The following is a 23,475-nucleotide window of genomic DNA, read 5'->3' on the forward strand; positions in this document are numbered from 1 at the left end:
TTACTAGGATTTGAACCTCAGAATCTTCAAGGTTGGAAATCAGTCGTTAAAAAAGTGATTTACGACGACGAGTTTACCACTAGACCAGCGCAGTGGGCTATCATGTTAATATTACTTTGTTAATTTCACATACAACATTTTCGTGTACATTTTTTAATTACTAATAATGATTTTTTCTACCATATTTTTATCTGAAGCAATTTTTTTTCTTAGTAGTTAATATGTACATAGAAGTAGCCGAAATTCGTATTTTATCTGCATTATTTCTGTTCATTTCTTTGAATGGCATCGTTATTGTACAATTGTAAATTTCATAATGTTTAAGTAATCTTAGATTGTTTTTTTTTTTTTTGTAGAACATCAAAACTATTTTTAATGTTGATGAATCCACCAAATCATAATAAATCTGTGATTTTATTTTATGAAGTGTTTGGAAACTGACTATAAAGTGTTATGAAATTTTTAATTTCATTTTTACATTATATAACCGGCCGGGTTAATCTAAACCGCAAAATCAGCTGATTTTTCCAGTATTAAGTTTTAGCTACGAGTCCTTGTAAAAGCAGTTGCTTTTATTATTTATATTATTATGCTTTTACGGCCAACATGGGACCACTTAAGTCAATTTTAGTTGGATCTTTTCTGAGAAAAGCGTGTTATTTTACTCTTTCGAGCTGCCCAGTATTTCTTCATCCGTTCAGATCTTGCTTTCTTTTCTTCATCCGTAAACACCCTCTTCGTTGTATTTTGTCGTTTGTCTGTCTTTTGTTTAAATCTAATGCTTTTATCTTTTAGTTTTGTAATTTTTCCAGTTTTATTCTGTAGGTCAGTCAGGGAAATTCCCAATTCTTTCATATCTTCTCTAATTTCTTTGATCCATCCTACTTCTAGCTTTTGGAACCAGAGCTTTTCAATGATATTTCTTGACAGTCTTGTTTCCGGTGTCCTTATGAGATGACCGAAGAAAGAGATTCTTTTTTTCCGCATAGTATCAGTAACAGGCTCTATTTCTCGATACACCACCTCATTTGGCACAATCCACCATCGGCCTTCTTTTTGGTGTTTTTTATTGATACACGTTCTGACAATTCTCCTCTCTATTTTCAGAATTTTTTCAATTCGGTTTTTCTGAGTGATTTTGAAAAGGGTCTCGCTTCCGTAGGTGACTTCTGGCTGTACTACAGTTTTATAATGTTTAAGTTTTGTTTTAGCAGAAAGGCATTTTTTGTTATATGTTGACCAAGTTAATTTTTGGGATTTAATCATTTTATTTGTCCTGTTTTGCCATGTCACTTTTTCATTTAAATTATAAGTTATTATTTCCCCTAGATATTTAAATTGTTTTACTATTTTAATTTTCTGATTGTTTACCGTAATGTGCTCTATTACCAGAGGATCTATGGCCATCAGTTCAGTTTTTTCGAAAGAGATATGAAACCCTATCTTTTGTGCTAGGTTTTGAAGGCTCATGATTTGTGTTTTGGCTTCTTGAATATTATTTGCTAAAAGAGCGAGATCATCTGCAAATCCTAGGCGATTTAGTGTGATGGAGTTTTTCTTAGTACCCATTTTTATATTTTTGGGATTTATTTCATACCATTTTCTCATGACAAATTCGAGGGCGCAGTTACAAAGGAGTGGTGAGAGGCCGTCTCCTTGCCTCAATCCAGTTTTTATCTAGAAGGGTTGAGAGTGTTCACCTCTGAATTTGACTCTGGACTGGGTATTGGTTAAAGTTAATTTTATCATGTTTACGAGTTTAGGGTGAAGGCCCAGGTTTCTCAGAATATTCAGCATGGATGGTCGGTGTATACAATCATAGGCCCTTTTAAAGTCGACGAAGGTGATTATTAGTTGTTTTTTCCGTCTTTTATATAAGTCTATCATAAGTTTTAGGGATATTATTTGCTCCGGGCAACCTCTCCATGGCCTAAATCCCCCTTGGTATTCCCCAAGTTCCAGTTCAAGTTGGTCTTTGCATCGGTTGTATATGATTCTCGACAGGATTTTGTATGTGCAATCCATATGCCTCTGTAGTTTTCCGGATTAGTTTTATCCCCTTTTTTATGTAATGGATGGATGAGGGCTGTGGTCCAGTGTTCTGGAAGTTTTTCTTCGTTCCATATTTTCACGAGGCATAGATGTAGGGAAGTTTTGACTGAATAAACTGATGAGTGTTTCAGAGTTCTGCGAAAAGCTGGTCTTCTCCGCTTGCTTTGTAGTTTTTTATTTCATTTAAGGCTGCGAGAACTTCTTGAATTGTTGGCGGGTTGATATTTACTGGTGAAGTTTTAACTGGAGTTTCAGTGTCAATCTCAAAAAGCTCTGGGGGTCGTCACAGTTGAGGTGTCTATTGAAGGTTTCTGCCAAAATTTCAGTATTTTCTTTATTGGTGTGGGCCATATTTCCTTTTTTTCCTCTCAGCATAAGGGTGGGTGGTTCATATCTTTGAAGAGCCTGACCAAAAATTTTATAATAGTCTCGGAAATTAGTTTTCTTGGAACTTTCTTCTATTTGCTGAATCAAGTTTTTTTGGGCTTGTCGTTTGGTTTCTCTTATAATTTTCTGAGTTGCAGTTGCTTTTATATATGGAATTGAATGTTAACTGTAGATACCGGTGTTCTTTGGTGGTTGAGTTTCAATGAACCACACATCTTCGGAGTGGTCGACCTGAGTCTGTTCAAAACTACATGTTTATTGGTACATTTGTACTTAACATTACACTACGTCTGCAGCTACGTTAGGCCTGGCCAACCGGTAGCGGCAATTGAATTTGCCTATCCATGCACACCCAAACCCGGCAATAACTGGAAAACTGGTTGAAGAAAACACACATATATTCATTACATCTTTGAAGTTTTTTTTTTAATATAAAACATATTTTAATGAAAGCGATTTACATATTCTTATAGGAAATTTATTTAATTGGTGCTTTTTTTTAATCTACGTGAATGATAAATTTTATATTCCTTTTATAAATGTGTAACCTATTTTTTCTGAAATATGCTTATACTTCTTTGTACCTAGTTTTTGTATGAGAAAATCACTAACTGACGTATTCCTATGTAAAAAACAAACTAAAGCGACTGGCAATAATCAGCTGACAGTAGTTCCACTAATCACGAAAAATGACCGCAAAAACGACTCGATTCGTTATAATCTATTTTATAAAAGATATATTAAAATTAATTTGGTTTGAAATCATAAATAATAATAATTTCCTTCCCTAACTGTAATAAACAAAAACAAAAGGAAAATAACTGTATATTTAAAATTAAATAATATAGATTACATTGTAAATTGATATCAATATTTTTATTAGCTGAACTTAAACGTTTTTGTAAAATTAAAAAAAAAAGGAAATTAAAAACTATCAAGGAATAAACATGTAGTTTATTATAACGCTACTTTCTTATCAATATTTCTTTTCTTTTATACTTTTCTTCCTGATACATCTTACTAGTATTTTTTTTTCAACCCCGCCCATCAATTCTGTTAACACCCCTCTCTAATGTACTCTACATTATTGCTTCTCATTTATTAAATTAAGTTGTCAATTCGTCATCGCAAGGAAGACGTGTGTTTTGCCCTGAATTTAACGTTCACTTATTTGAAACAAAGTTCCGTTATAATAATATAGTACTTTCGTGCTCTCTTTATCATTTTCCTGTTCTAACGCTATCTTTATCTCCTTTTTTCCTACTTTACTACCCGTTCCTCTTTTTAAACTCTCATGATATTAATGTCACCCTGAAAGAGAAAAACTTTGTTAATCCTTAATTGATGGAAGGAAGGATGGATGAAGGACTTTACAGCAAATTTGATCTTCTCTTATATCTTCCCGGCCTTTTATGCAACAGGAGTTTTCTAAAATTGCTTCTTATCCAATAGCCAATTGTATATAATTAATTAAATTGTATTATATTAAAAAGTTTACTTACAATTTATTTTTTCTGTATAGAAAAATTATTGTTTACTCCTAATTATGTAGGTTTTTAAACACTTATTTAAAAAAAAAAATGATTTACTTTCTAAATCCATAGAATATAAGTTTTCAAAATATTTTTGGATATGTTTTTATAAAGCATATTCGTCGATTACGTTACAAATTGATTTATTAATGATTAGGAAACTCATTTACTTTGTAATCTAACAATATATTAGATATTTTTAATTTTTATCTGTTTAACATTTCCTCTAAATTTAAAGTATAAATACACATTTTGTATTTTTTGATCAGCGTGTTTTGTATTTTCTATGTAATAAAGTTTTAAAAAGAACGATTTATTGGTGGGTTATTGTAGGATGAAAAATCATCAGTCGTCACTACTGTTCTGTGTCAGTGTTAGGTGTGCCCGGACTAATAGATGGATCTGTGTACTTGCCTTACGGATTAGGTCCGGCCCCTGTGCGACTTGAGGGTACGATTTTTTAACGGGTATGAGCCCCGCACTAGCTGGTAGAGCGTTTCCCCCCCCCCCAAGGGGAAAAAAATTAAACAATTAAAATACATAATAATAAATTTTCTGGTTTTTAATTTTTTTATTTGCTCTTTTGGCCTGCTCAATTGAATATTTATAAAAGTAATTGTTGTCGAATTTGAATATTTATCAAATATTTTTAAGGTGTAGTTTGCTATTTTGTTGTATCGTCATCAAATATTTTGTATTTGCGATTTAGGAACCACAAAATAAATTTGAAAAACCAAGAAGCACATTAATATATATTTGATTATGATCAAATACTATATTTAATTTGTATAGGTTCTACAAACATCAGTACATTCAATAACATTCAAATGACGTCAGTGATTCACTGACAAATAGATAATTTGAAAGACATTTTCTGGTATTAAAAAAAAGTCGTTTTTTAAATTTCATATTTTTTAAATAACTTTTACTTCATCTATTCATACTGATCAATGCAATTAATATTACTACTACTTTACAAGTGATATAATACTTGTACAATTTTTTGTAACATAATACTTTTTTCTGATAAATTGAACATAAGTACTAAAGAAAGGAAAACCAGTAGTATTATGTAGCATAGATACGAAAATCTTAGAAAATTTTATTAATTTATAACTGCTTAAAACTGCACAACTGATAATTGTGGAAAGGTACAAACATTTTTATAAAATTAAGCTATATATAAAAATAATATCAACTTTATTAGCTAAAGATATAAACTATTTTATGAAATTGAAGAAGTTTTGAAAGCATAGACGAAGAAAGTTTCGACAAAGAAAATTTTCACAAACAAGAGATTTGATATTATCAGTATAATAATATTCCTACACATCCCGTGTTAAAATTTTATTGTACAGCAAAAATACAGACGCATAAATGTAAAGTTGTTTGTTTGTTTAATGATCCAATTTAAAATAAATTTGTTATTAAAAAAAAAACATAAATAAATTTTTATAATTTTACATCAACTAAATTACAATATTTATTTATTTAATTTATTTATTCAACCAGCAAATAATCGAGTTAAGTTTAAGTATACAAAGATATACGAAACAAACTCTCAGCCTGTAGAGGTAATCTGAGTTACCTGTACATAGTTCTGGCATCTTGTAGCTAAATAACAATCAATGGTTAAAGTAATTTTATTATTCACATTGAAATTGTGAATAACCGATTCAGTAATGAAACATTCTGTTATGTTTAAAGGCACTATTGTGCTTTGATTATTGTCTTTAAAAATAATTTTAAACATTCTCTTCTGTAATGAGATAAAGGGATTAATCATATTACAATAAGCGCCTCCCCACGCTATGATGCCATATGTAGCAATACTATGGAATAAGGCACGGTAGATTGCTATTAATTGTTTGTTATCCATCAAATAACTTATTTTCTTAAAAATATGTAGCAGATATCTGACTCTGCACTTCAGATTTTGCACATGATGTTCCCATTTTAATCTACTATCAATTATTATTCCCAAGTATTTGGTTTTCTCGACTCTATCAATAGATTGTTCTTTAATTTGCACATCAATGATATCAGGAACACTGACATAATACGCTCCAAAAGTTACACAAACAGTCTTTTTGATATTTAAAGAAAGCTGGTTGGTTGATAGCCACTTACTTATTTTTTCTAGGTAGTCATTCACTTTTGCTTGGGCTTGAATCCAGCTTGGACCAGTGCTAGTAACCACCGTGTCATCCGTGTAGGATATAATGTTATTGTCTGGAATGATTTTTAATACATCGTTTATATACACTACAAATAGTAGTGGTTCCAGAATAGTTCCTTGCGGGACTCCAGTTGTTATTGATAATTCACCACTTTTGCAGTCCATGATCTTTACTATTTGACTTCTATTTGATAAGTAATCATTCGATAATTTTAACGCTTCACCTCTGATTCCATAAGACTCAAGTTTATCTAGAAGTATTGAACGGTTAACCGTGTCAAACGCCGATACATGGTTAGCCACACCTAGGTTAGAATTACCTGTTATTTTACGTTTCTCCGTAATATGGTATGTAATAAAGCCATATCGGCAAGACATGTTGTGTAGTGAGTTAAATTTATCGTCTAGTACTTTGGTAGATTGGAACAATTTTTTGGGGAAATTTGTTTTGAATATTTGTGTACTAATTCAAAAAAGGTTGGAGGAGTAGGCAAAGTTGAAAAAAATCGATGAAGTCAAAATCGGTAAACGAAAATATAATCGTGGCAGAATTATAAATGGAAATTGGATATTTGGTGGAATACGAGACAAAAGAAGTTTTAATGGTTCCAGTACCAACACGTGATAAGGAAACTTTGCTCCGCATTATAGAGGACTATGTGCACTCAGGTATTACAATTATTAGTGACTGTTGGAAATCTTATGATTGTTTACAAACAATCATAAGTGATCATAAGTGAATCATAAGCGATGGAGGCTTTCATCACTTAACTGTGAATCATACATACAATTTTATAGATCTGGACACTGAGGCACATACGCAAACAATCGAACGGCCATGGAGGGAAGTAAGAAGCAATGTGCCGGGTTATGGAAATTCCAAACACCATTTCCACGAACGTAAGGCCGAATTTTTATTTAAAAGGAAGTATTGTGATTACAAAACACGATTTCACTTATTATAAGTATAGTGAGTGGGCGAATTATAAGTGAGATACACATTGCTCGGCAAATCACATGTGTGATGATTCTGCAGAAGTATCATCATAATCTGATTTAGATTAACTGTTTAATTAATTGTTTACGTCTTTAAATATAATGTTTCACTATGATATAAGTATTTTTTTCGTATCGCTATGTAAATTTTACTAATATTCTATTTTCCGACATCCAAAATACATCATTAAATGAATAAATATTAATTTTGAATGAAATTTATATGTTTTTTTTTGTGATTTCGGGGTGAGGCACCTCAACTAAATAATTACCAAAATCTAATTAATAAGATATTTGGATCTTACAAGGGGAAGGCACATCGGTTCGAATCCGACTTCATCTCCTGTTTTTTAACTCTTTTTTTAATTTAAATATATTGATTTATTAATAATTATTAATCTCTGATTCTAAAAAAAAATGTGTATATATAATTTAATAGGCGTACAAGGAAGTCATGTGATGTCCACATTAGATTTTTTTATTTCCTCTCCCAACACTATACTTGTAAAATAAATTGTATAAAATATAGTAAAAAGGAAAATTATTAATGTTTGAAAACTGACCACAATAAAAAGGTTAAATTTAAGAACAATCTAATCTAAAATCTAATTTAGTTTTTTATACTGATTTTTTTTGGTCCAACAACTATCATGCACCAGGAATTAGTTGGTATCTATACTGAAATTTCAGTAGCTCTTATATCAATATATAGATATGTTTTGTTGTGGTAATTAATAATTCATATTAAGTATGATTTTTTAAGAGCAATTTGTTTATAATTTTGCGTCGCGTATTGCTTTTCGTCGGTGAACGGTAGTTATTTGTCTGTTTTTAGTTTTATAAGCTACATATTATAGATTAAGTGTTTACGTCATATGTAAATCAAAAAATGTTTATGTCACCGTCATAATTACTACATGTTTATTCTAAGATATATTTTTAAGTTAAGTTATATTTATTTTAATGATATATTTATATAAATGAACTGTATTTGTTTTAGAATCTTTGGATTGTTTGCCAGCTGTAGAAATCTGGTCTTGGTATAAATAAATCTTGTTTACCATTGGTACATATAGTTTCTTTGTGTAATGTGTTCTGTTTTTGTTCACTGTAAATTTAGCAACTCCTTTTGAAAAAAATTTTATAATCTAATTTTTAGAATAAATTTTTTTTTATAATATTGTTTTAGGTCAGATAGTAGATATTTATCCATCTATCTATTCTGTTTATTCTTCTCTATCTTTTATAACTTATTCGTATAATAATCTGTCAACATCTTAATTTTATTTCTCCTTTTTATCCTTCTGTAAATTATTCAAACGGTCCTTCTTTGGCTTACGTTCCTGTTAAACATATTTCTAATCTATGATTTTTTTAAATTTTACCATTTAAAAGACCATAAAACAATAATGTTTGCCCATAAAAATACTTTTTTTTATTAGACAATATAAACATGAAACTACCCGTCCAGTTTTACGTTTCATTTAGTGTATAATTCTTATTTATATACTCAATTTAAAAAAAAAAATTCAAGTACTAATTTTCCTAAATTTTGTAAGAGGTAATTTTTAAGTAAGAAATTGATAAAATACATAAAAGAAAATTCAATACAGATTCATTATATAGATTTACGTGCAGTAGATACAAAACAAAAAAAAAAAAACGTATAAAATTGATATGCAAAAGGGGAAAATGTTTGAAGTAGTAATGTTTGTTACGCAACAGCTGGGAAATATAAGGGAGAAGTCGAGAACCATAAATGTTAGTTGCAGCATACTCCACTAGAGTCCGCTACTATTGGCTATTGTGATACTATTATGGAGACCTCTTAAATGTTTTCAATATGCAGATTTTCGGTTACGAGCCTAACAAAATATCCGATAGCCAATACTTCTTCCAGATTCTTGTTTCCATTTATATGCACTTGCTTGTTCTTTTCAAACAGTATTTTTTTTTACTTCTTTCTCATGTAAAATCGTCTTTCACTTGTTTAAGTTGAATCTGAAATTTTATATCTTTCCAACAAAGATAGTTGGTTTGATACCCTTTCTTCTACTTCTTTAGTTATCGATTTTCATGCTGCATTTCTTGTTTAACAATCCTCTTTCTATACGAAATCATTTCGTTTAACTAGTAAGTAAATCACTTTACTTTTTAAGCTCACTAGGAAATTGAATTCCAACTAATATCACTTTTAGATTCAGGAAAATCAGATGCAGTAATAAAAAAGAACACATCTAGTAAGTAATCTAGTTTGATGATTGAGAAAAGTTTACAACTCTATTCAATAATGTACAAAAGAATAAAAAGAAAAGTCAAGTTTATTTAAAAATTTCACTTGGAGTATAAAAATGTATAAGAAAATTTTTAAAGAGAAAATGTCTATTTTCAAATAAAGAAAAGTTGATTTGGAGCAAAGGTATGCTCAGATTCATTTACTTAAAAATAAAATTCGTAGTCGATAAAAAACTGCTCTATACTTTTTAAAAGCAGTAAGTAAGCTATGTTATGCGTATGAAAATTTAAACAAAATTAAAACATTTTCCATTACATTTTTCAATTAAAAACACACACACACACACACACACACACACACATCCACACATATATATATACATATATGAAAATAATGAAATTATAATACTGGAAGATATTAACTTATAAACGTAAGATTTTTCTTATTAATATTTAAAATAAAATTAAACGTTAAATAACTAAGATTTTTTAATATAATTTTGTAGATACAGAACATTATTAATTAAATGTTTAAAGTATATGGAATCTTTTCATCTACCTAATCTTTTTAAGTTTCCTCTGATACAATCTCCAAAGTTAAATTCTGGTGATAAATCAGCGAACCATTTCAAATCCAAACTGTATCAAGACAGGCAGATCTATATCACTCATACTTTTCAACAATACTGTATTTTTCTCCTTTTTTTCCCCGTGCCCCAGAGCCGGATCCACAACTAAACATAAATTCGGCTCCGAGGGGTGCCATAGCCTCTAAATACCTCGTCGGGAACAAAGTTCCCGCCAGATAGCCGGGACTCGGTCTTTTAGGCGCCATGCTTCTAATGAGAGGATCCCAAAGGATCCTCCCACCGGGACTTAGTCTTTATGCCTTGTTTCTAATGGGGAACTTTCCCCCCAACGGTACTGCAAGGGAGCCCCCACTTGATTATCGTATGCGGGAGATCGAGGCCTCCCACTACCTCCCGGATGGGGCTGTCCCTCAGACACACCATGACTTTATCTAATACAATACTGTATTATATAAAATTATGAAAACATTTTGGGAGAAGAATAACAAAAAAATAAGACTGGGACTAATAGTTAAGTATTTAATATTTACTGATGATTTATCTTTATTAGCGGGATCAAAAATATGAAATTGCCCAAATTGAAGCCCTTAAAATTATAGCTGATCGGACTGGTTTACTGATTTCTTTTACCAAGACAGATATCATGGCAAACAATAAAATTTTCAACATGAAAATAATCTATACTAATTTAGAAATGTAAAAATAACTAAAACCTTTAAATACTTAGAAGGAATTACCAAAAATAATGGAATAGACAGAAATTCCTTACAAAGTAAATTTGCAAAATTAGAAAAACATGAATTTTTAATTCAAAATATTTATAAAGAAGACCAATTTTTTGTTTCCAACGCCTTCACTATTCCGTAGTCAGAAAGGCGCTGATTTTCGGAGTACAACGCGCTAATTAACGAGTAGACCTTTACACACAAGCATAAAGTTTCAACTCGCTCACCATTGTGACTAACTGCATAAGCGGGTATGAAAAACAGATCACTACACAGTCAACATAAACCTCAAATTGAGGTTGTTGTCTGTTGTCGACCTTAAATTGAGAGTAACTGAAGAACAACTCAACCAATCTTCAACAAATTTATACGTGAATAACTTCAAATAAAGTATTAAAACATATTTAAATTTTAATGAAATTAATGTAATAGTTTTGAAGATTTTCGAGCCACAAGATTTAAAAATTTTTTTAAACAACTGAGCGTAACTCAAGAAAAATTTAACCAATTTAAATTAAATTCTCACATGCACAACTTCAGATACACTATTACAGCATATTTAAATTTCAATAAAATTAGAGATTTTCGAGTTACAAGGAAATTATATTTTAAGTGAATGGTAGTTTTATATTCCTCATACCTCAAAACTTAAAGAAAATTCGATTTTACCGCAATCTCACATGTGATCGAAAGTTATACCGTAATTTTCTTCGAAAAGTCGGTAAAAAATTCATCCATCAATAATACAGTAATTAAACCTGTCATTCTTAATGAAATGGAAACAGTTATTTTAACATTATTTTAAAAATTAGTAAAAAAATGTTAAAAATTGAAAGAAGAGTTTTCAGAGAAAAAAACGGACCTAAAAATATAAGGAGCAAAATACTTATAAATTACATCAAATAAAAATTTTAATCGAAATATTAATGCTCTAAAAATAAATTGAAGAAAAAGATTAAGATTTCTTGGACATATCATGAGGATGAATGAATCTAGATCGAACAAATAAATCTTTAAACTATAAAAAACATTAAAGTTACATCAAACAAATGAAAAGAATAGCATTCAAAAATTCAATCTAATTTATGAAAGTTTCTTTAAAGTGATAAGTTTAGAAAATTCTTTTACAATTTAAACACTCGAATAGAAAAAAATGTTTTAGAAAATGGACTGAAGAAGATTAAAAAATCAAATCAGTAGAGATGAAGAAATTCTAGGAAATAGAAAGAAGACAAAAAATTATTCTTGCTTGATACTTTGAAGATCTATTCGCACGAAAAAAATAATTAACTGTAAGTTTAGGTTCAACGATTAATGGGTTCTAATAACTATAAGAGTCTAATCTTATACTATGAAGAAAACACCTCCTTAAAGATAGGTTAGTCTTCCTTCAGAAAAGGAATTAGAAATAGAAAAAAACTGATTTAAAAAACAAATTATTTTAGTATTAAAATATCGGAAATTACATAGGAAAAAAATTACTGGCGAAAAGACTTAATCCTTACTAGGAACCCAAAACCAAATATACTAGAAATGGAGAATAAATTGCCTATTGATATGAATTTTAAAAGAAATAAAGATTGAAAGAAAGACACAAGAATATCAATGATACAACATGTTGGTTGAAGACAGCTAGGTTAAAATGAAAAACCCACCGGGTTGGTCTAGTGGTGAACTCGTCATCGCAAATCATCTGATTTCGATGTCGAAAGTTCTAAGGTTCAAATCCAAGTAAAGATAGTTACTTTTATGCAGAATTATGAATACTAGATCGTGGATACCGGTGTTCTTTGGTTAGTTGGGTTTTAATTATCCACACATCTTAGGAGTGGTCGATTTCAGACTGTACAAGACTACATTCATACATATCATTCTCATTCGTCCTCTAAAGTAATACCTTACGGTGGTTCTGGAGGATAAACAGAAAAAGAATGAAGGTTAAGATGAAAAGATTTCCAAGGCGTACAGAAACATGGAGGACTGAATATGCGAAAAGTCCGAATTATTTACTGTTACTTCTAATTGAACTTGTTTCTTTTTATTAATATATTATGATTAATCTGCAAAATGTAGGTCACAACTTGAAATGTAGACTAGTAATTCGATCATATTATTATTTATAATTTAGTTATGTAATTACTAAATTGCATAAATAATAAAATGTGTAATTAATTTGAATATTAATTTTCTGTAAATTTATTGATACATCAGGTCTTAATATAAATCTATATAAATTTCACTATACATTTTTACAGTTTATAATCTTTTTAAATTTTAAAATTTTAAAACTACGAGTAATAAATTGTTAAAAGTCTTTTATTTCGTTTAGTAAAGGAAGTTATCGAATTTAATGGCAGTTTTTAAAGGGAAGCGTTTTCGTTCGTAAAAGAAATAAAACAGTTTCCAATTCCCGTACTGGGAGCAATTCTTCTCTAAAGAAGTACTGTACTGAATGTGCGTGTGCTAGTACGGTTTGGCCGATCGAAGAGAACACCTGTTACCAACGGAGTTATCGATAGGGAACTATGAATATTTCAAATATTCCTCACGAGACCAGGCTGTTACATTTATTATTTATATTTAATCGACGATGTGAATAATCAGTATTGAAACTTTTGAAACGTTTGTTACACCTCTTTACAGCTGTGAAACCACATTGTTTCAGATCAGTTTCAAATAAATTTTTTTCTTTGTCTTTTAAATACTTTTTGAACGAACGTATAACACACAAACACAAACACACACACACACACACAGAGAGAGAGAGAGAGAGAGAGTGAGAGAGAGAGAGAGAGAGAGAGAGAGAGAGAGAGACACACACACACACACACATACTCAGGTACAGACGAATACACCCACAAACATTATGATAAAATTATACTGTTTCTTATCTGCGTAATTTATTAATAACAATTTCGTAACCGTTCTCAGGGTATTCTAACTGAAAATTGATCAGTCATGGAAATTATAAAAGTAACTGAATCGTTAGACTTTTCACATAACTAATTCTTACTTTCACGGCGAATAACTCGAAGAGTTATATAAAAAGGGAAAGTACGATGATCATATCAGAAATGGGGTATTGGGTTGTTTATTTTTACAAATCTCTACGTATTAGGGTCCAAGAAGTTCACCTAGATCAGAAAACATATGTATATATGTATGTGCGTACGTATGTTCGAATATTTTCCACACTGCTTTTGGTCTTATATTTTAGGATGACCAAACCGATTTTCTTCAAATTTGGTTCAAATATTTCCATGTATGAGGAATTAATTTTATTACTTTGTTTAAAATCCGTTAAGAGGGTGAGGAAATATCGCGAAAAATCCAATTTAGATTTTATTCAGAGACATTTTGAATAACTTCATTAAAGCAAATTTATTAACTACAATTCATATATAAATAATCCAAAAAATACTTTCAAAAAATCAATACTCACCGCTTAAAATCTAAATTTACGAGTATGTTCTTTGTTCCTTTTGCTCTGTCTTCCTTCGGTTTAATTATTTTTCAAAAATGTTTTGAAAGTTTATACTTTATATATAAAGCTATCAAGAAATATTTACAATTCTTTTTGAAAACTATAAACCCCGGAATTAAAACGCAGAGAAATTCTAGCCTTTATTAAAGAAGGCGTAACATTTAGAGAAAATTTTACTGAAGCAAGTTTGTTAAGCTTAATCTATATATGAATATTTCTATATAATATCTTATGTAATGATTACTATTATTATATAATATAAAAATAATCATTAATGTAATATATTTATAATTACTAGATATAAAAATAATTACATACAATAATAAAATGCATAAAAAACAGTGCAATTGCATGACTTAACCGGTGTAGCGGGGAAAGTCACGAATACTTTGCCACATTTTTTAACTTTTTAACCGGAAGGAAATATCCTAAAGAATAATCTAAAAATGTTTCCCAACAAGCTTATTTAAAATAATGGTTTTCATTATATTTTTTAAAAAATTCAGTAAAATATATCTATATACAGGATGTACATAAAGTCTTTTCATGATTACAAAAATTAATTACAAGAAATCTATTACAGTTGCAGCTGTGCGGTTTGTGACAAAAGAAAGAAAAAATTATCATATTGGTTTGTTGCAGGTAGAAGGTATTGTGATCAATGTTTTATAAAATGGCGTCAATCCAAGAGAAAACGCAATGTGTGTTGTGGTATCACGAATCGAAATCACCGATTACTGTGCAACAAAATTTTAGAAGGGAATACGGTCGATCAGCACCTGATAGCAAAAGTATCGTTACGTGGTTCGCAAAGTTCAAGGAGAGTGGAAGTGTAGTCGACCTTTCGCGAACAGGGCGGCCATCCGTTAGTAAAGAGAAGGTTGAGGTTGAACAGCAAGCATTTCCACATAGCTCTTCCAAATCTACCCGTCGTGCATCTCGTGAACTACGGATTTCCCGGTCAACAGTGCACAAAATTGTACACAAGCAACTAAGGTTGCACGCGTATAAAGTTCAGATATTGCAACATCTTCAGCCAGATGATGGACCTCGTCGTTCTGCCTTTGCGACCGAGATTTTGCAATGGATTGATAACGACAATGATTACCTGCAGCGTGTGTGTTTTTCAGACGAGGCTACTTTTCACACCTCAGGGAAAATAAACAGGCATAAAGTGAGAATATGAGGGTCAGAAAATCCGTTTTTTACCAGGGAAAAAATTAGAGTTTCCCCTAAAGTAAATGTGTGGTGCGGTTTGAAATACAACAGAATCATTGGTCCCTTCTTTTTCACTGAGCAATTAATAACAGCTAACATTTACCAGGATATGCTGCAACAATTTTCTAAATGACCTCAACTGCATGACTTGCAACCTAGGGTGGTTTTCTAGCAGAATGGCGCACCACCACACTGAGGAGTACTAGTTCGAAATTTTCTGAATGAATCATTTCACGGCAGCTGAATTGGGCGCGTTGGTCCTACTCCCTGGCCACCACGATTACCAGCAATAACTTCCTTAGACTTTTTATTCTGGGGTTATTCTAAGGACAGAGTCTATGCAACAACTGTAACTTATCTGGACGCACTGAGATGGAGTATAACTGAGGATGTTGTTAGTGTTACTGAAGAAATATTGACCAGCAGAAGGCGTGAAATTTATTATCGGTTGGACATTCTATAAGCGACCAAAGGTTCACACGTTGAAGTTTATTGCCATGATAAAAATACTTGATAATTTTTTCTTTCTTTAGCCAAAAACCCGTACCTGTAACTGCTTCTTTTTTTAAATTATTTAAAATTTATTTAAATTTCATCTTTTAATACATTTTTCGTTAAATTCATGCACAGCAAAACGTTCAACAATAAATAATAACTTTAAAGAATAAAAACGAATTCAAAGTAACATTCTAAAATAAAAAATAAAACAGTAATAATACTGTTCAAATTAATTATTAATTTTTACTTTGTTGAAAGGTTACTGACATCAGAATAACTTGGGACAATCTACACAATGTAATCGAACAAATAAAACTTCAATAATTCATTACTAAGTAACGATAAAGGTGAAATAAAAATTATACTCACATCATTAACGTAAATAATTCATTTACATAAAAAAAAATATTTTGACTGTTTCTATGAGTAGGATAATCAGAGGGAAAAAACGGTGCATTTACTCGTACAGTTTGAATGTAAAAAAAACATAAAAAAGCAAAGCAATATAAAGTTAAAATTGAGAACCTCCTATATAAAATAAAAAAAAAGAAGATAATATCGTATGTTAATGCATATCGACCGATTTTTATTCGGGTTATCATAAGTAACGTACGGTTTTGTAACAAATGACTTGCATTATTGATGCTAAAGCAAACAAACAAACAAACAAACAATTAGAGATAGAGAAGATCCACTAATTTCTTTTTAATTTTCTTCAAATTGTTGTAAAAAGAGAAGGAATTGCAGTTTGAACATATAGAAAAAATGTTTTATACACTTATAAATCATGAAATATAAAAAAAGAATAAATATATAAATTAACTTACAGGCATCGTCTGACTACCGTGTAAACTGTTGATTGCCGCCTGCGCCTCTAAGTGGGAACTAAATTTCACGAAAGCACAACCTGTAAAACAGAATAAATTAATGCAATTAAACGGCTCTGGTATCTACTTATTGTTATTAAAAATGATATATAAAAGCTATAATATTTTAAATCTTGATTCTCACATAACATTAATATTATAAATTCCCTGCCCTTATTAGTTAAGTTATAAATTAAATTTTAATAAAATTATTAGGTTCACGTAGAATATTGATTATTAATTAATTAAGGAAAAAATAAATAAGTTGTAGACATAATTCATGTATACCATGTGAAAATTTTAAACAGTGAGTAAAGTGTATTCAATCTGAAATGTGGTTAATCCCTTAACGTCCCACCATCAGTAACACAAGCAAGCTCTATAACCAGACCACGAGTGAGTCCGCGAAAGGAATCAGGAGAAAGTTTAAATTGGTTTCCGTGGCATTACGGGTACGTCGTTGGTGAAGGAAGTTATCGACGTACAGTAGAGTAGATTAAGCCGCATGGTTTGGGACTGATTAAATATTTGCAAATCGTCGAAAACCAATAATCAACAACTACGTTTAAACCCGTTTGCAACATTTTCCTTCTCTACTTACTTCGCTTTTCCCCCTCTTCTTCTTTTTCCACTTCCATTTTCTAAAAAAAAAATCCTCCCCGCTCTTCTTTCCCACCTCTTTAACGTACCAATCGTCTCTTCCATTACACCCACTACTTTACTTCTTGTTTTCTCATCTTCATTTTACGTTACTGTTTCTGTGCAAATAACTATTTAATTATTTAATTTATCTAAATTTTCGTTTGAGTGGTATAACAACACAAACAGAATTCCAAAATTTTAACTGAAATAGTCCAACACTTCATCACTGCTATCTACACAGCTAATTTGTTAATCAACAGTGAATAGTAACAAATTTACCTAAGAGTAAATTTGTTATAAATACAATAAATTTAGTATTATTATTGCATGTGGTAATAAAAATACGAGTAATAATAAAAAAATAAAATTTTTATTATGAAGACCTCATATTGTTAGATGATGAACCTGTTATTACACGATATGAAATTAAAAGTTATTTTTCCCCTATCTCCCGCAACCAAATCCCCAATTAAGCATGAACACGGTTCCAGCAGGTGCCTTTGCCTCTAGTCGCCAGGCGAGGGAAACGCCAGGCCCGGCTATGCCGTTCCCGCCTCCATCACCCAGCAAACGGGACTCGGTCATTTGTGCTTCGCCTCTAACCCTGGAGGGACGACCCCGTCGAAATTCAGTCTTTTAGCTCAGGGGCTCGATAGTCCCCGCACTTCATCACCACTGTTAACCCGTGCAAGCACGGGCGAACGGCAGCTCCGTACGGAGCTGCCGTTCGCCCGTCGCTTCGCGATATATCATTTGCAATATTACTGACACAAACCTCGTCCCAGTGTCGAAGTCCACCGAACTGCGTAACGTCGTTCCAACGATGGTCTTCACCTCGAGATCCCCAGATGGCAGTACAATCGCAGTGTTCCTCGTCCCACCCGCTGGCACTGGAATATCACGTGTTCCGGCGTGTCCAACACCCGACTTTAGGGACACAAGGGATCATCTTCTTCGTCCACACAGGTACGAACGAAAGATCCCGTAGCCGGTCAGGAGTTGTGTCAGCCAGAATCCCAGTTCGCCAAACTTCCTCCCGGCTCACGGCTCAATGTGCGCGATAAAACGATGCGTCCACCTCCTTTGCATCGTTATTAGACACACCCTGATAAACTTGCGCACGAGCTGCAAGTTTATCTTGCTATTGCTGACCGGGATATTGTTGAGGTTGTTAGTGCGGATCCGAGACATTCAGAAAGTGGCTCTTTATAGTAGGATCTAGGCGCGGGGTCTTCTTTCCGCGGTTAGGTTTCCTAGCTTAGTTCTTGAGGGCGACGTGGTAGCTGCAGGTGTCCGTTGTCTTCATTCTGAAGGCATAAACATGTAAATCTATCTCGGGGTGAATTTTTACCGATGTAGATGTCCCTTGGGGCATCTGCATCGGTGGCATCTCTGCGGGGCCTGAACTGTAAGCTGTGGTGCGCAATCAGTTTGAGGGCGAGAAGAAGTCCTCCGTTAAAGCCACTGCTGGCTAGGAACGGAGGGGGTGGTGTAGCGACCGGACACCCTACGAGGTGGGATCTTCTCCCCTCGGGGGGGAATCGAGATGTTGCTGACTGGGATGTTGCTGGCTGTTGAAGTGGCGGCATCCCAGTCACTACCAGCACCGCCTCAATCGAGACAGAGACGAAATTAATAGGTTACAGATGGTAAACTTAATTCTATATTTTTATTTTTTAACATGCTTTTAATTGAAAATTTATATATTCTGACAAAGCAGTGAAAAAGAGAAAAAGATAAGCAGTAAGTGAATGAGAATTTATTTGATAAATGATTATATTCTACTGCTTGGATATAATTTACTGTATAATTATATATATATATATAATAAATAATAGATATACAATAATAAATATATAATTTTACTACAGTTACATTTCACTAATAAGTCGCTAATATATGTGTGTGTGCGCGCGCACGCAAGTATGTGTAAAGATAAAATTTTATTAATTTTTACACCAAATATTAATCGCAAAAAGTGATGGAATACACAATTAAAAGAAAAAATTTAGACTAAAAGATAAATAATAACATGATGCCTCATTAAATCCAAGAAAACAATCATTCCTTAATTGATTAGTATAGTAGGAGGGGCTTTCTTTATTATTATAATTGAAGTCACACTATTTTTTAACAATAGTTAGTTCATAATGGGTGCGATTATTTTCTAAAGATAAGAAATTATTTTCTAAAAAAAATATTTAGATTGAGAAATAAGTGTACCACTCGCGCCACGGAGGCCGGTAAAAATTCCTTTCTTTGGTGGTTGGGTTTAAAAAACCACACGTCTCAGGAATTGTCAGCCTGATTTTGTTCAAGACTACACAATTACCGGTATAGTTACATTTCACTAAGTCTAAAATGACTTAATTGTTGATACGATTATAAAAAAAACGAATTTATTTAAATTTAGCACATTAAAGGGCTAGTAGTTTTATAAAATATTCTTTGAATCTTAACAATTTCTTTTTTTACAAAATTATATAAGTTTCTCTTACTGTTCTAAGTTCATTTTAATGTTTATTTGAAGAACCTTTTTTTTATCCAGTAGATTGTACATTCTGTTTTTAACTTTTTAAATTGCGTTTATTAAAAAAATTGTTATTTTATTTAAATTTTAGATTATAACTGAATACAAATCCTAATATTTAATTGAATAACTTTTAAAAGTCTAAAATAGACGTAGCATAATAACAAAAAATAAAAATAATAAACAGAAGAAAACGAAACCTTTTGAAAAAACAGATAAAGAACGGAAAAAACTTCCATTAGGCACAATAAATGAAAAGAAATGGCTCCTATAAGGAACAAATCTCCTCCTGTCTTAGACAGAAACAACCATGGACTAAAACTAAGTATTGTATCGATTGGTAAATATCTAATGGGAGGTAAAGTTGGAAAAGGGATTTAATGGAGAAAATAATGTTTATAAAATGTTAAAACATAATTTAAAAAAATATTTTTGTGATTTACGTTAATTATTTTTTGAAACTGTTGTTTACAAGTGTGATAATAAATATAAAAATTTATTAATCAGGTATTAAAATCAAACTACTGAGAATCAGAATCTTTCAATTTCAACATTAATTGAGAGTTAAAACGTTAATTAATTTTAATTTAAGCTAAATAAAACAACATTACGTAAGTTAGGATTCATTTAAAACCTATTAATTAAATATCAAAAATTTTAAAATACTAAATTTCATTTATGTTCTTACACTTGTGTACGTGTTGTTTGAAACACTTGTTATAAACAAAGTAGAATAATTATTTTAAATTAAATCTTACCAACGGTTAAATCTGTTGCTATTTTGTGCAAACAGTGATCTGTTTTAGCGTATACATTCTACTATACAATCTTTTTTTTTGCAGTAACCAACAGGTCAAAATGGCACAGTATAGGTTAATTTATTAAACTGTTAGCTGTCTATTTTCTATGCCATTCATGTTTATTTCCTTTTTACTTGTACGAAGTAAAGGAAGTATTGTGATCGCGGAAAATTTCGATTTTCAGATTTCAACAGAAATATTCATTTTGACCATCCCTGAATCCATTTTGACAAGTTTCGGCGTGACGTTTCAGTGTACCTACGTATGTATGTATCTCGCATAACTCAAAAACGATTAGCCGTAAGAATTATATTGATTTATTAATAATTATTAACCTCAGATTGTAAAAAAAAATTACAATAAATAATAATTCAATGACAATAAAAAAAAATTATGGAAAAATATCAGATGTTATATTAATGAAATAAAATTTTATGTACTTATCATTTAAAAAAAAAAAAATGTGTATATGTAATTTAATAGCGCACAAGGAAGTCATGTAGTGTCTACATAAGATTTTTTTTTTTGTAAAATTTCTCTACTACATTCTAATTTGGTAATATTTCCGTTCTTTGCAATTTATTGTTATCTAAGCTATATATGTTAATAGATAAATAACCGTTTTACTAGAATCTAACGTTTTTTTTAGGATTTGAAGTTATAAACATTTCTGATAACAGTCTGATTTAGCTGTGTTTTGTTACCAACTACTAGTCTGCTAATCATTAAACAAGTGGAATGGCATTGAACATGTTAAGTTTATTTTCAATAGTATACAGTCTATAATAGTTTACAAAATAACAAGTCAAAAATTTTCTTTAAGAAATTCCTTGTATTCAGCTTACAATTAGGTACAGAATGCGGCAATAATAGAAATAATATAATACTTTTTTCTAGATTAAAGAGGTTTTAATTTTAAAAAAATCAATTAAATTGAAAATATATTTTTAAAAAATAAATAGTTTAATTTTATTTTCACTAATAATTATGAGTTTTGAACCCTTAGAATTAAATCGGAACTTAATTTTTAAGATATGTCTACATATATTTTCAAGCCATATTTGAAAATAGTTTATAAAAAAGTATTTTTATGTCTAAAATACATATTCGTAGTACTAATGAATAAAAATTTTTTATAAAGAATTTAGTTTTGAAACGTAAATAAAAAAATAATGTAGATAATTTCAACTGTAAAAATAGATTTGAAAATATATTCTTACCTTTGTTAAATTTCTCCCCCACCACAGAAAAAAGACAAAAAATAAATGGTTTATTTTAATACGCCTTTGCTAGCACTTATAATATAATTTTTACAAACGTGTATACAGTACATGTAGCCTATTTGAAAATTATAAACGTTCGTACGTAAAACTAGATAACTGTAGAAGACAGTTTCCTCACCCATCCTACTAAGAGCAATGGAGGCCATACCTAATTGGGTTTGTTTCTTGTCAGAACAATTAGTCAGAATTAGAGAATTATACGAGATGCTCTTCAACCCTTCATTGGGTGGCAGCTCAACTACAGTTCTACCCATTGTCGCTATGCTCTGTAAATCGGCTTATAACTTCTCCCTTTCCTTTTCTCGACTTTAGCCCTAGCAACACAATTTTCTCTTTCTTAGTCACTTTCTCTCTCTCTCTCTCTCTCTCTCTCTCTCTCTCTCTTTTGACTAATTACTTCCATTTATCTAAAAGGAAAAACAGTACGTATATTCTCTGTACAATAAGTATGTGACCTGCTAAACCTTTTCCCTGAAAATTTTCATTCGAAGGTATGAGTTAAATTTTTATTTATTTTTTTACACTACAGACTCAAATATAGTTTTTTTTAAATTTTCTCAAGCTTTATCTATCCAGTTACAGATAATTAATTAATTTATTATTGCAATTTGTTTGTAATAATAATTCAAAATAGTAGATAATATAGAACTGTAACAGGAAGAAAAAAATACAAAGAAAATTTTATCAGTTACTGTAACCCTCAGATTAGAAAAGTCTAATATGGAAATATCAGCTAATTAAGTATTTCACCAGTGAAACTGACTTAACACACATATCATTATAATAGATAAATATTTTTATCACACCGCGAAGGGACGATTATGAGAACCACTGAAGAAAAATGAAAAGCAGAGGTTCCAGACGGTTGTGCTACTGTTTATATTTTACAAGCGATAATATAAATTTACATAAAGTATTAAAACTCGTTTTTAAAATATATTTAAAATAGAAGTAATCTTGTATAAAACTGTCAGCTGTTTACTACTTAGTTCTTATGATTCAGGCCCTTTTTCATAAGTAGTTCTACTTGTTTATTGGTTCTCCGGTGTAAACCAATCAGAATGTATAGCGCCTGATCTAATGTCTTCTAATTTGAGGGTTACACAATGGAATCTAGTAGTAAAAAATTTTCCTTTTATTTTCTTTGAACTTTTTCAAAATTCTTTTCTTCCTGTATTATTTATTCTTCAGAAATAAATATGCGATAATAAAATGAATGAATAACTTGTGTCTAAGAAGTTTAAAAACATAAATAAGTTTAAATAATAATATATTTAAAAAAAAACTTTTGCAATCTAAAAAAAATAAACAAAAATCTATCTTATATTATCGTTGAATAAAATTTTTCGCTGGAAAAGTTTAGAAAATTACATACTAAACATAAAAGATTACATAGATTGGCTAGGCAGTCAGGAGAAAGGAAAAGAAAAAATCAAACATCCAACTGAAAATAAAAAA

At 30.7% G+C, this 23,475-nt stretch overlaps 1 protein-coding gene across 1 annotated transcript in view; it reads right to left on the reverse strand.

The window, feature by feature from the left end:
- The window catches only part of bru3 (CUGBP Elav-like family member bruno 3), a 284,720-nt gene that overhangs the window by 161,437 nt on the left and 99,808 nt on the right, over positions 1-23,475 (reverse strand). Inside the window, exon 2 of the mRNA XM_075374732.1 lies at positions 16,724-16,803. Coding sequence (XP_075230847.1) covers positions 16,724-16,803 — 80 coding nt within the window. The remainder of the gene's footprint in view (positions 1-16,723; positions 16,804-23,475) is intronic.

The sequence above is a fragment of the Lycorma delicatula genome, chromosome 9, assembly GCF_047948215.1.
Source record: "Lycorma delicatula isolate Av1 chromosome 9, ASM4794821v1, whole genome shotgun sequence".
NCBI lineage: Eukaryota > Metazoa > Arthropoda > Insecta > Hemiptera > Fulgoridae > Lycorma > Lycorma delicatula.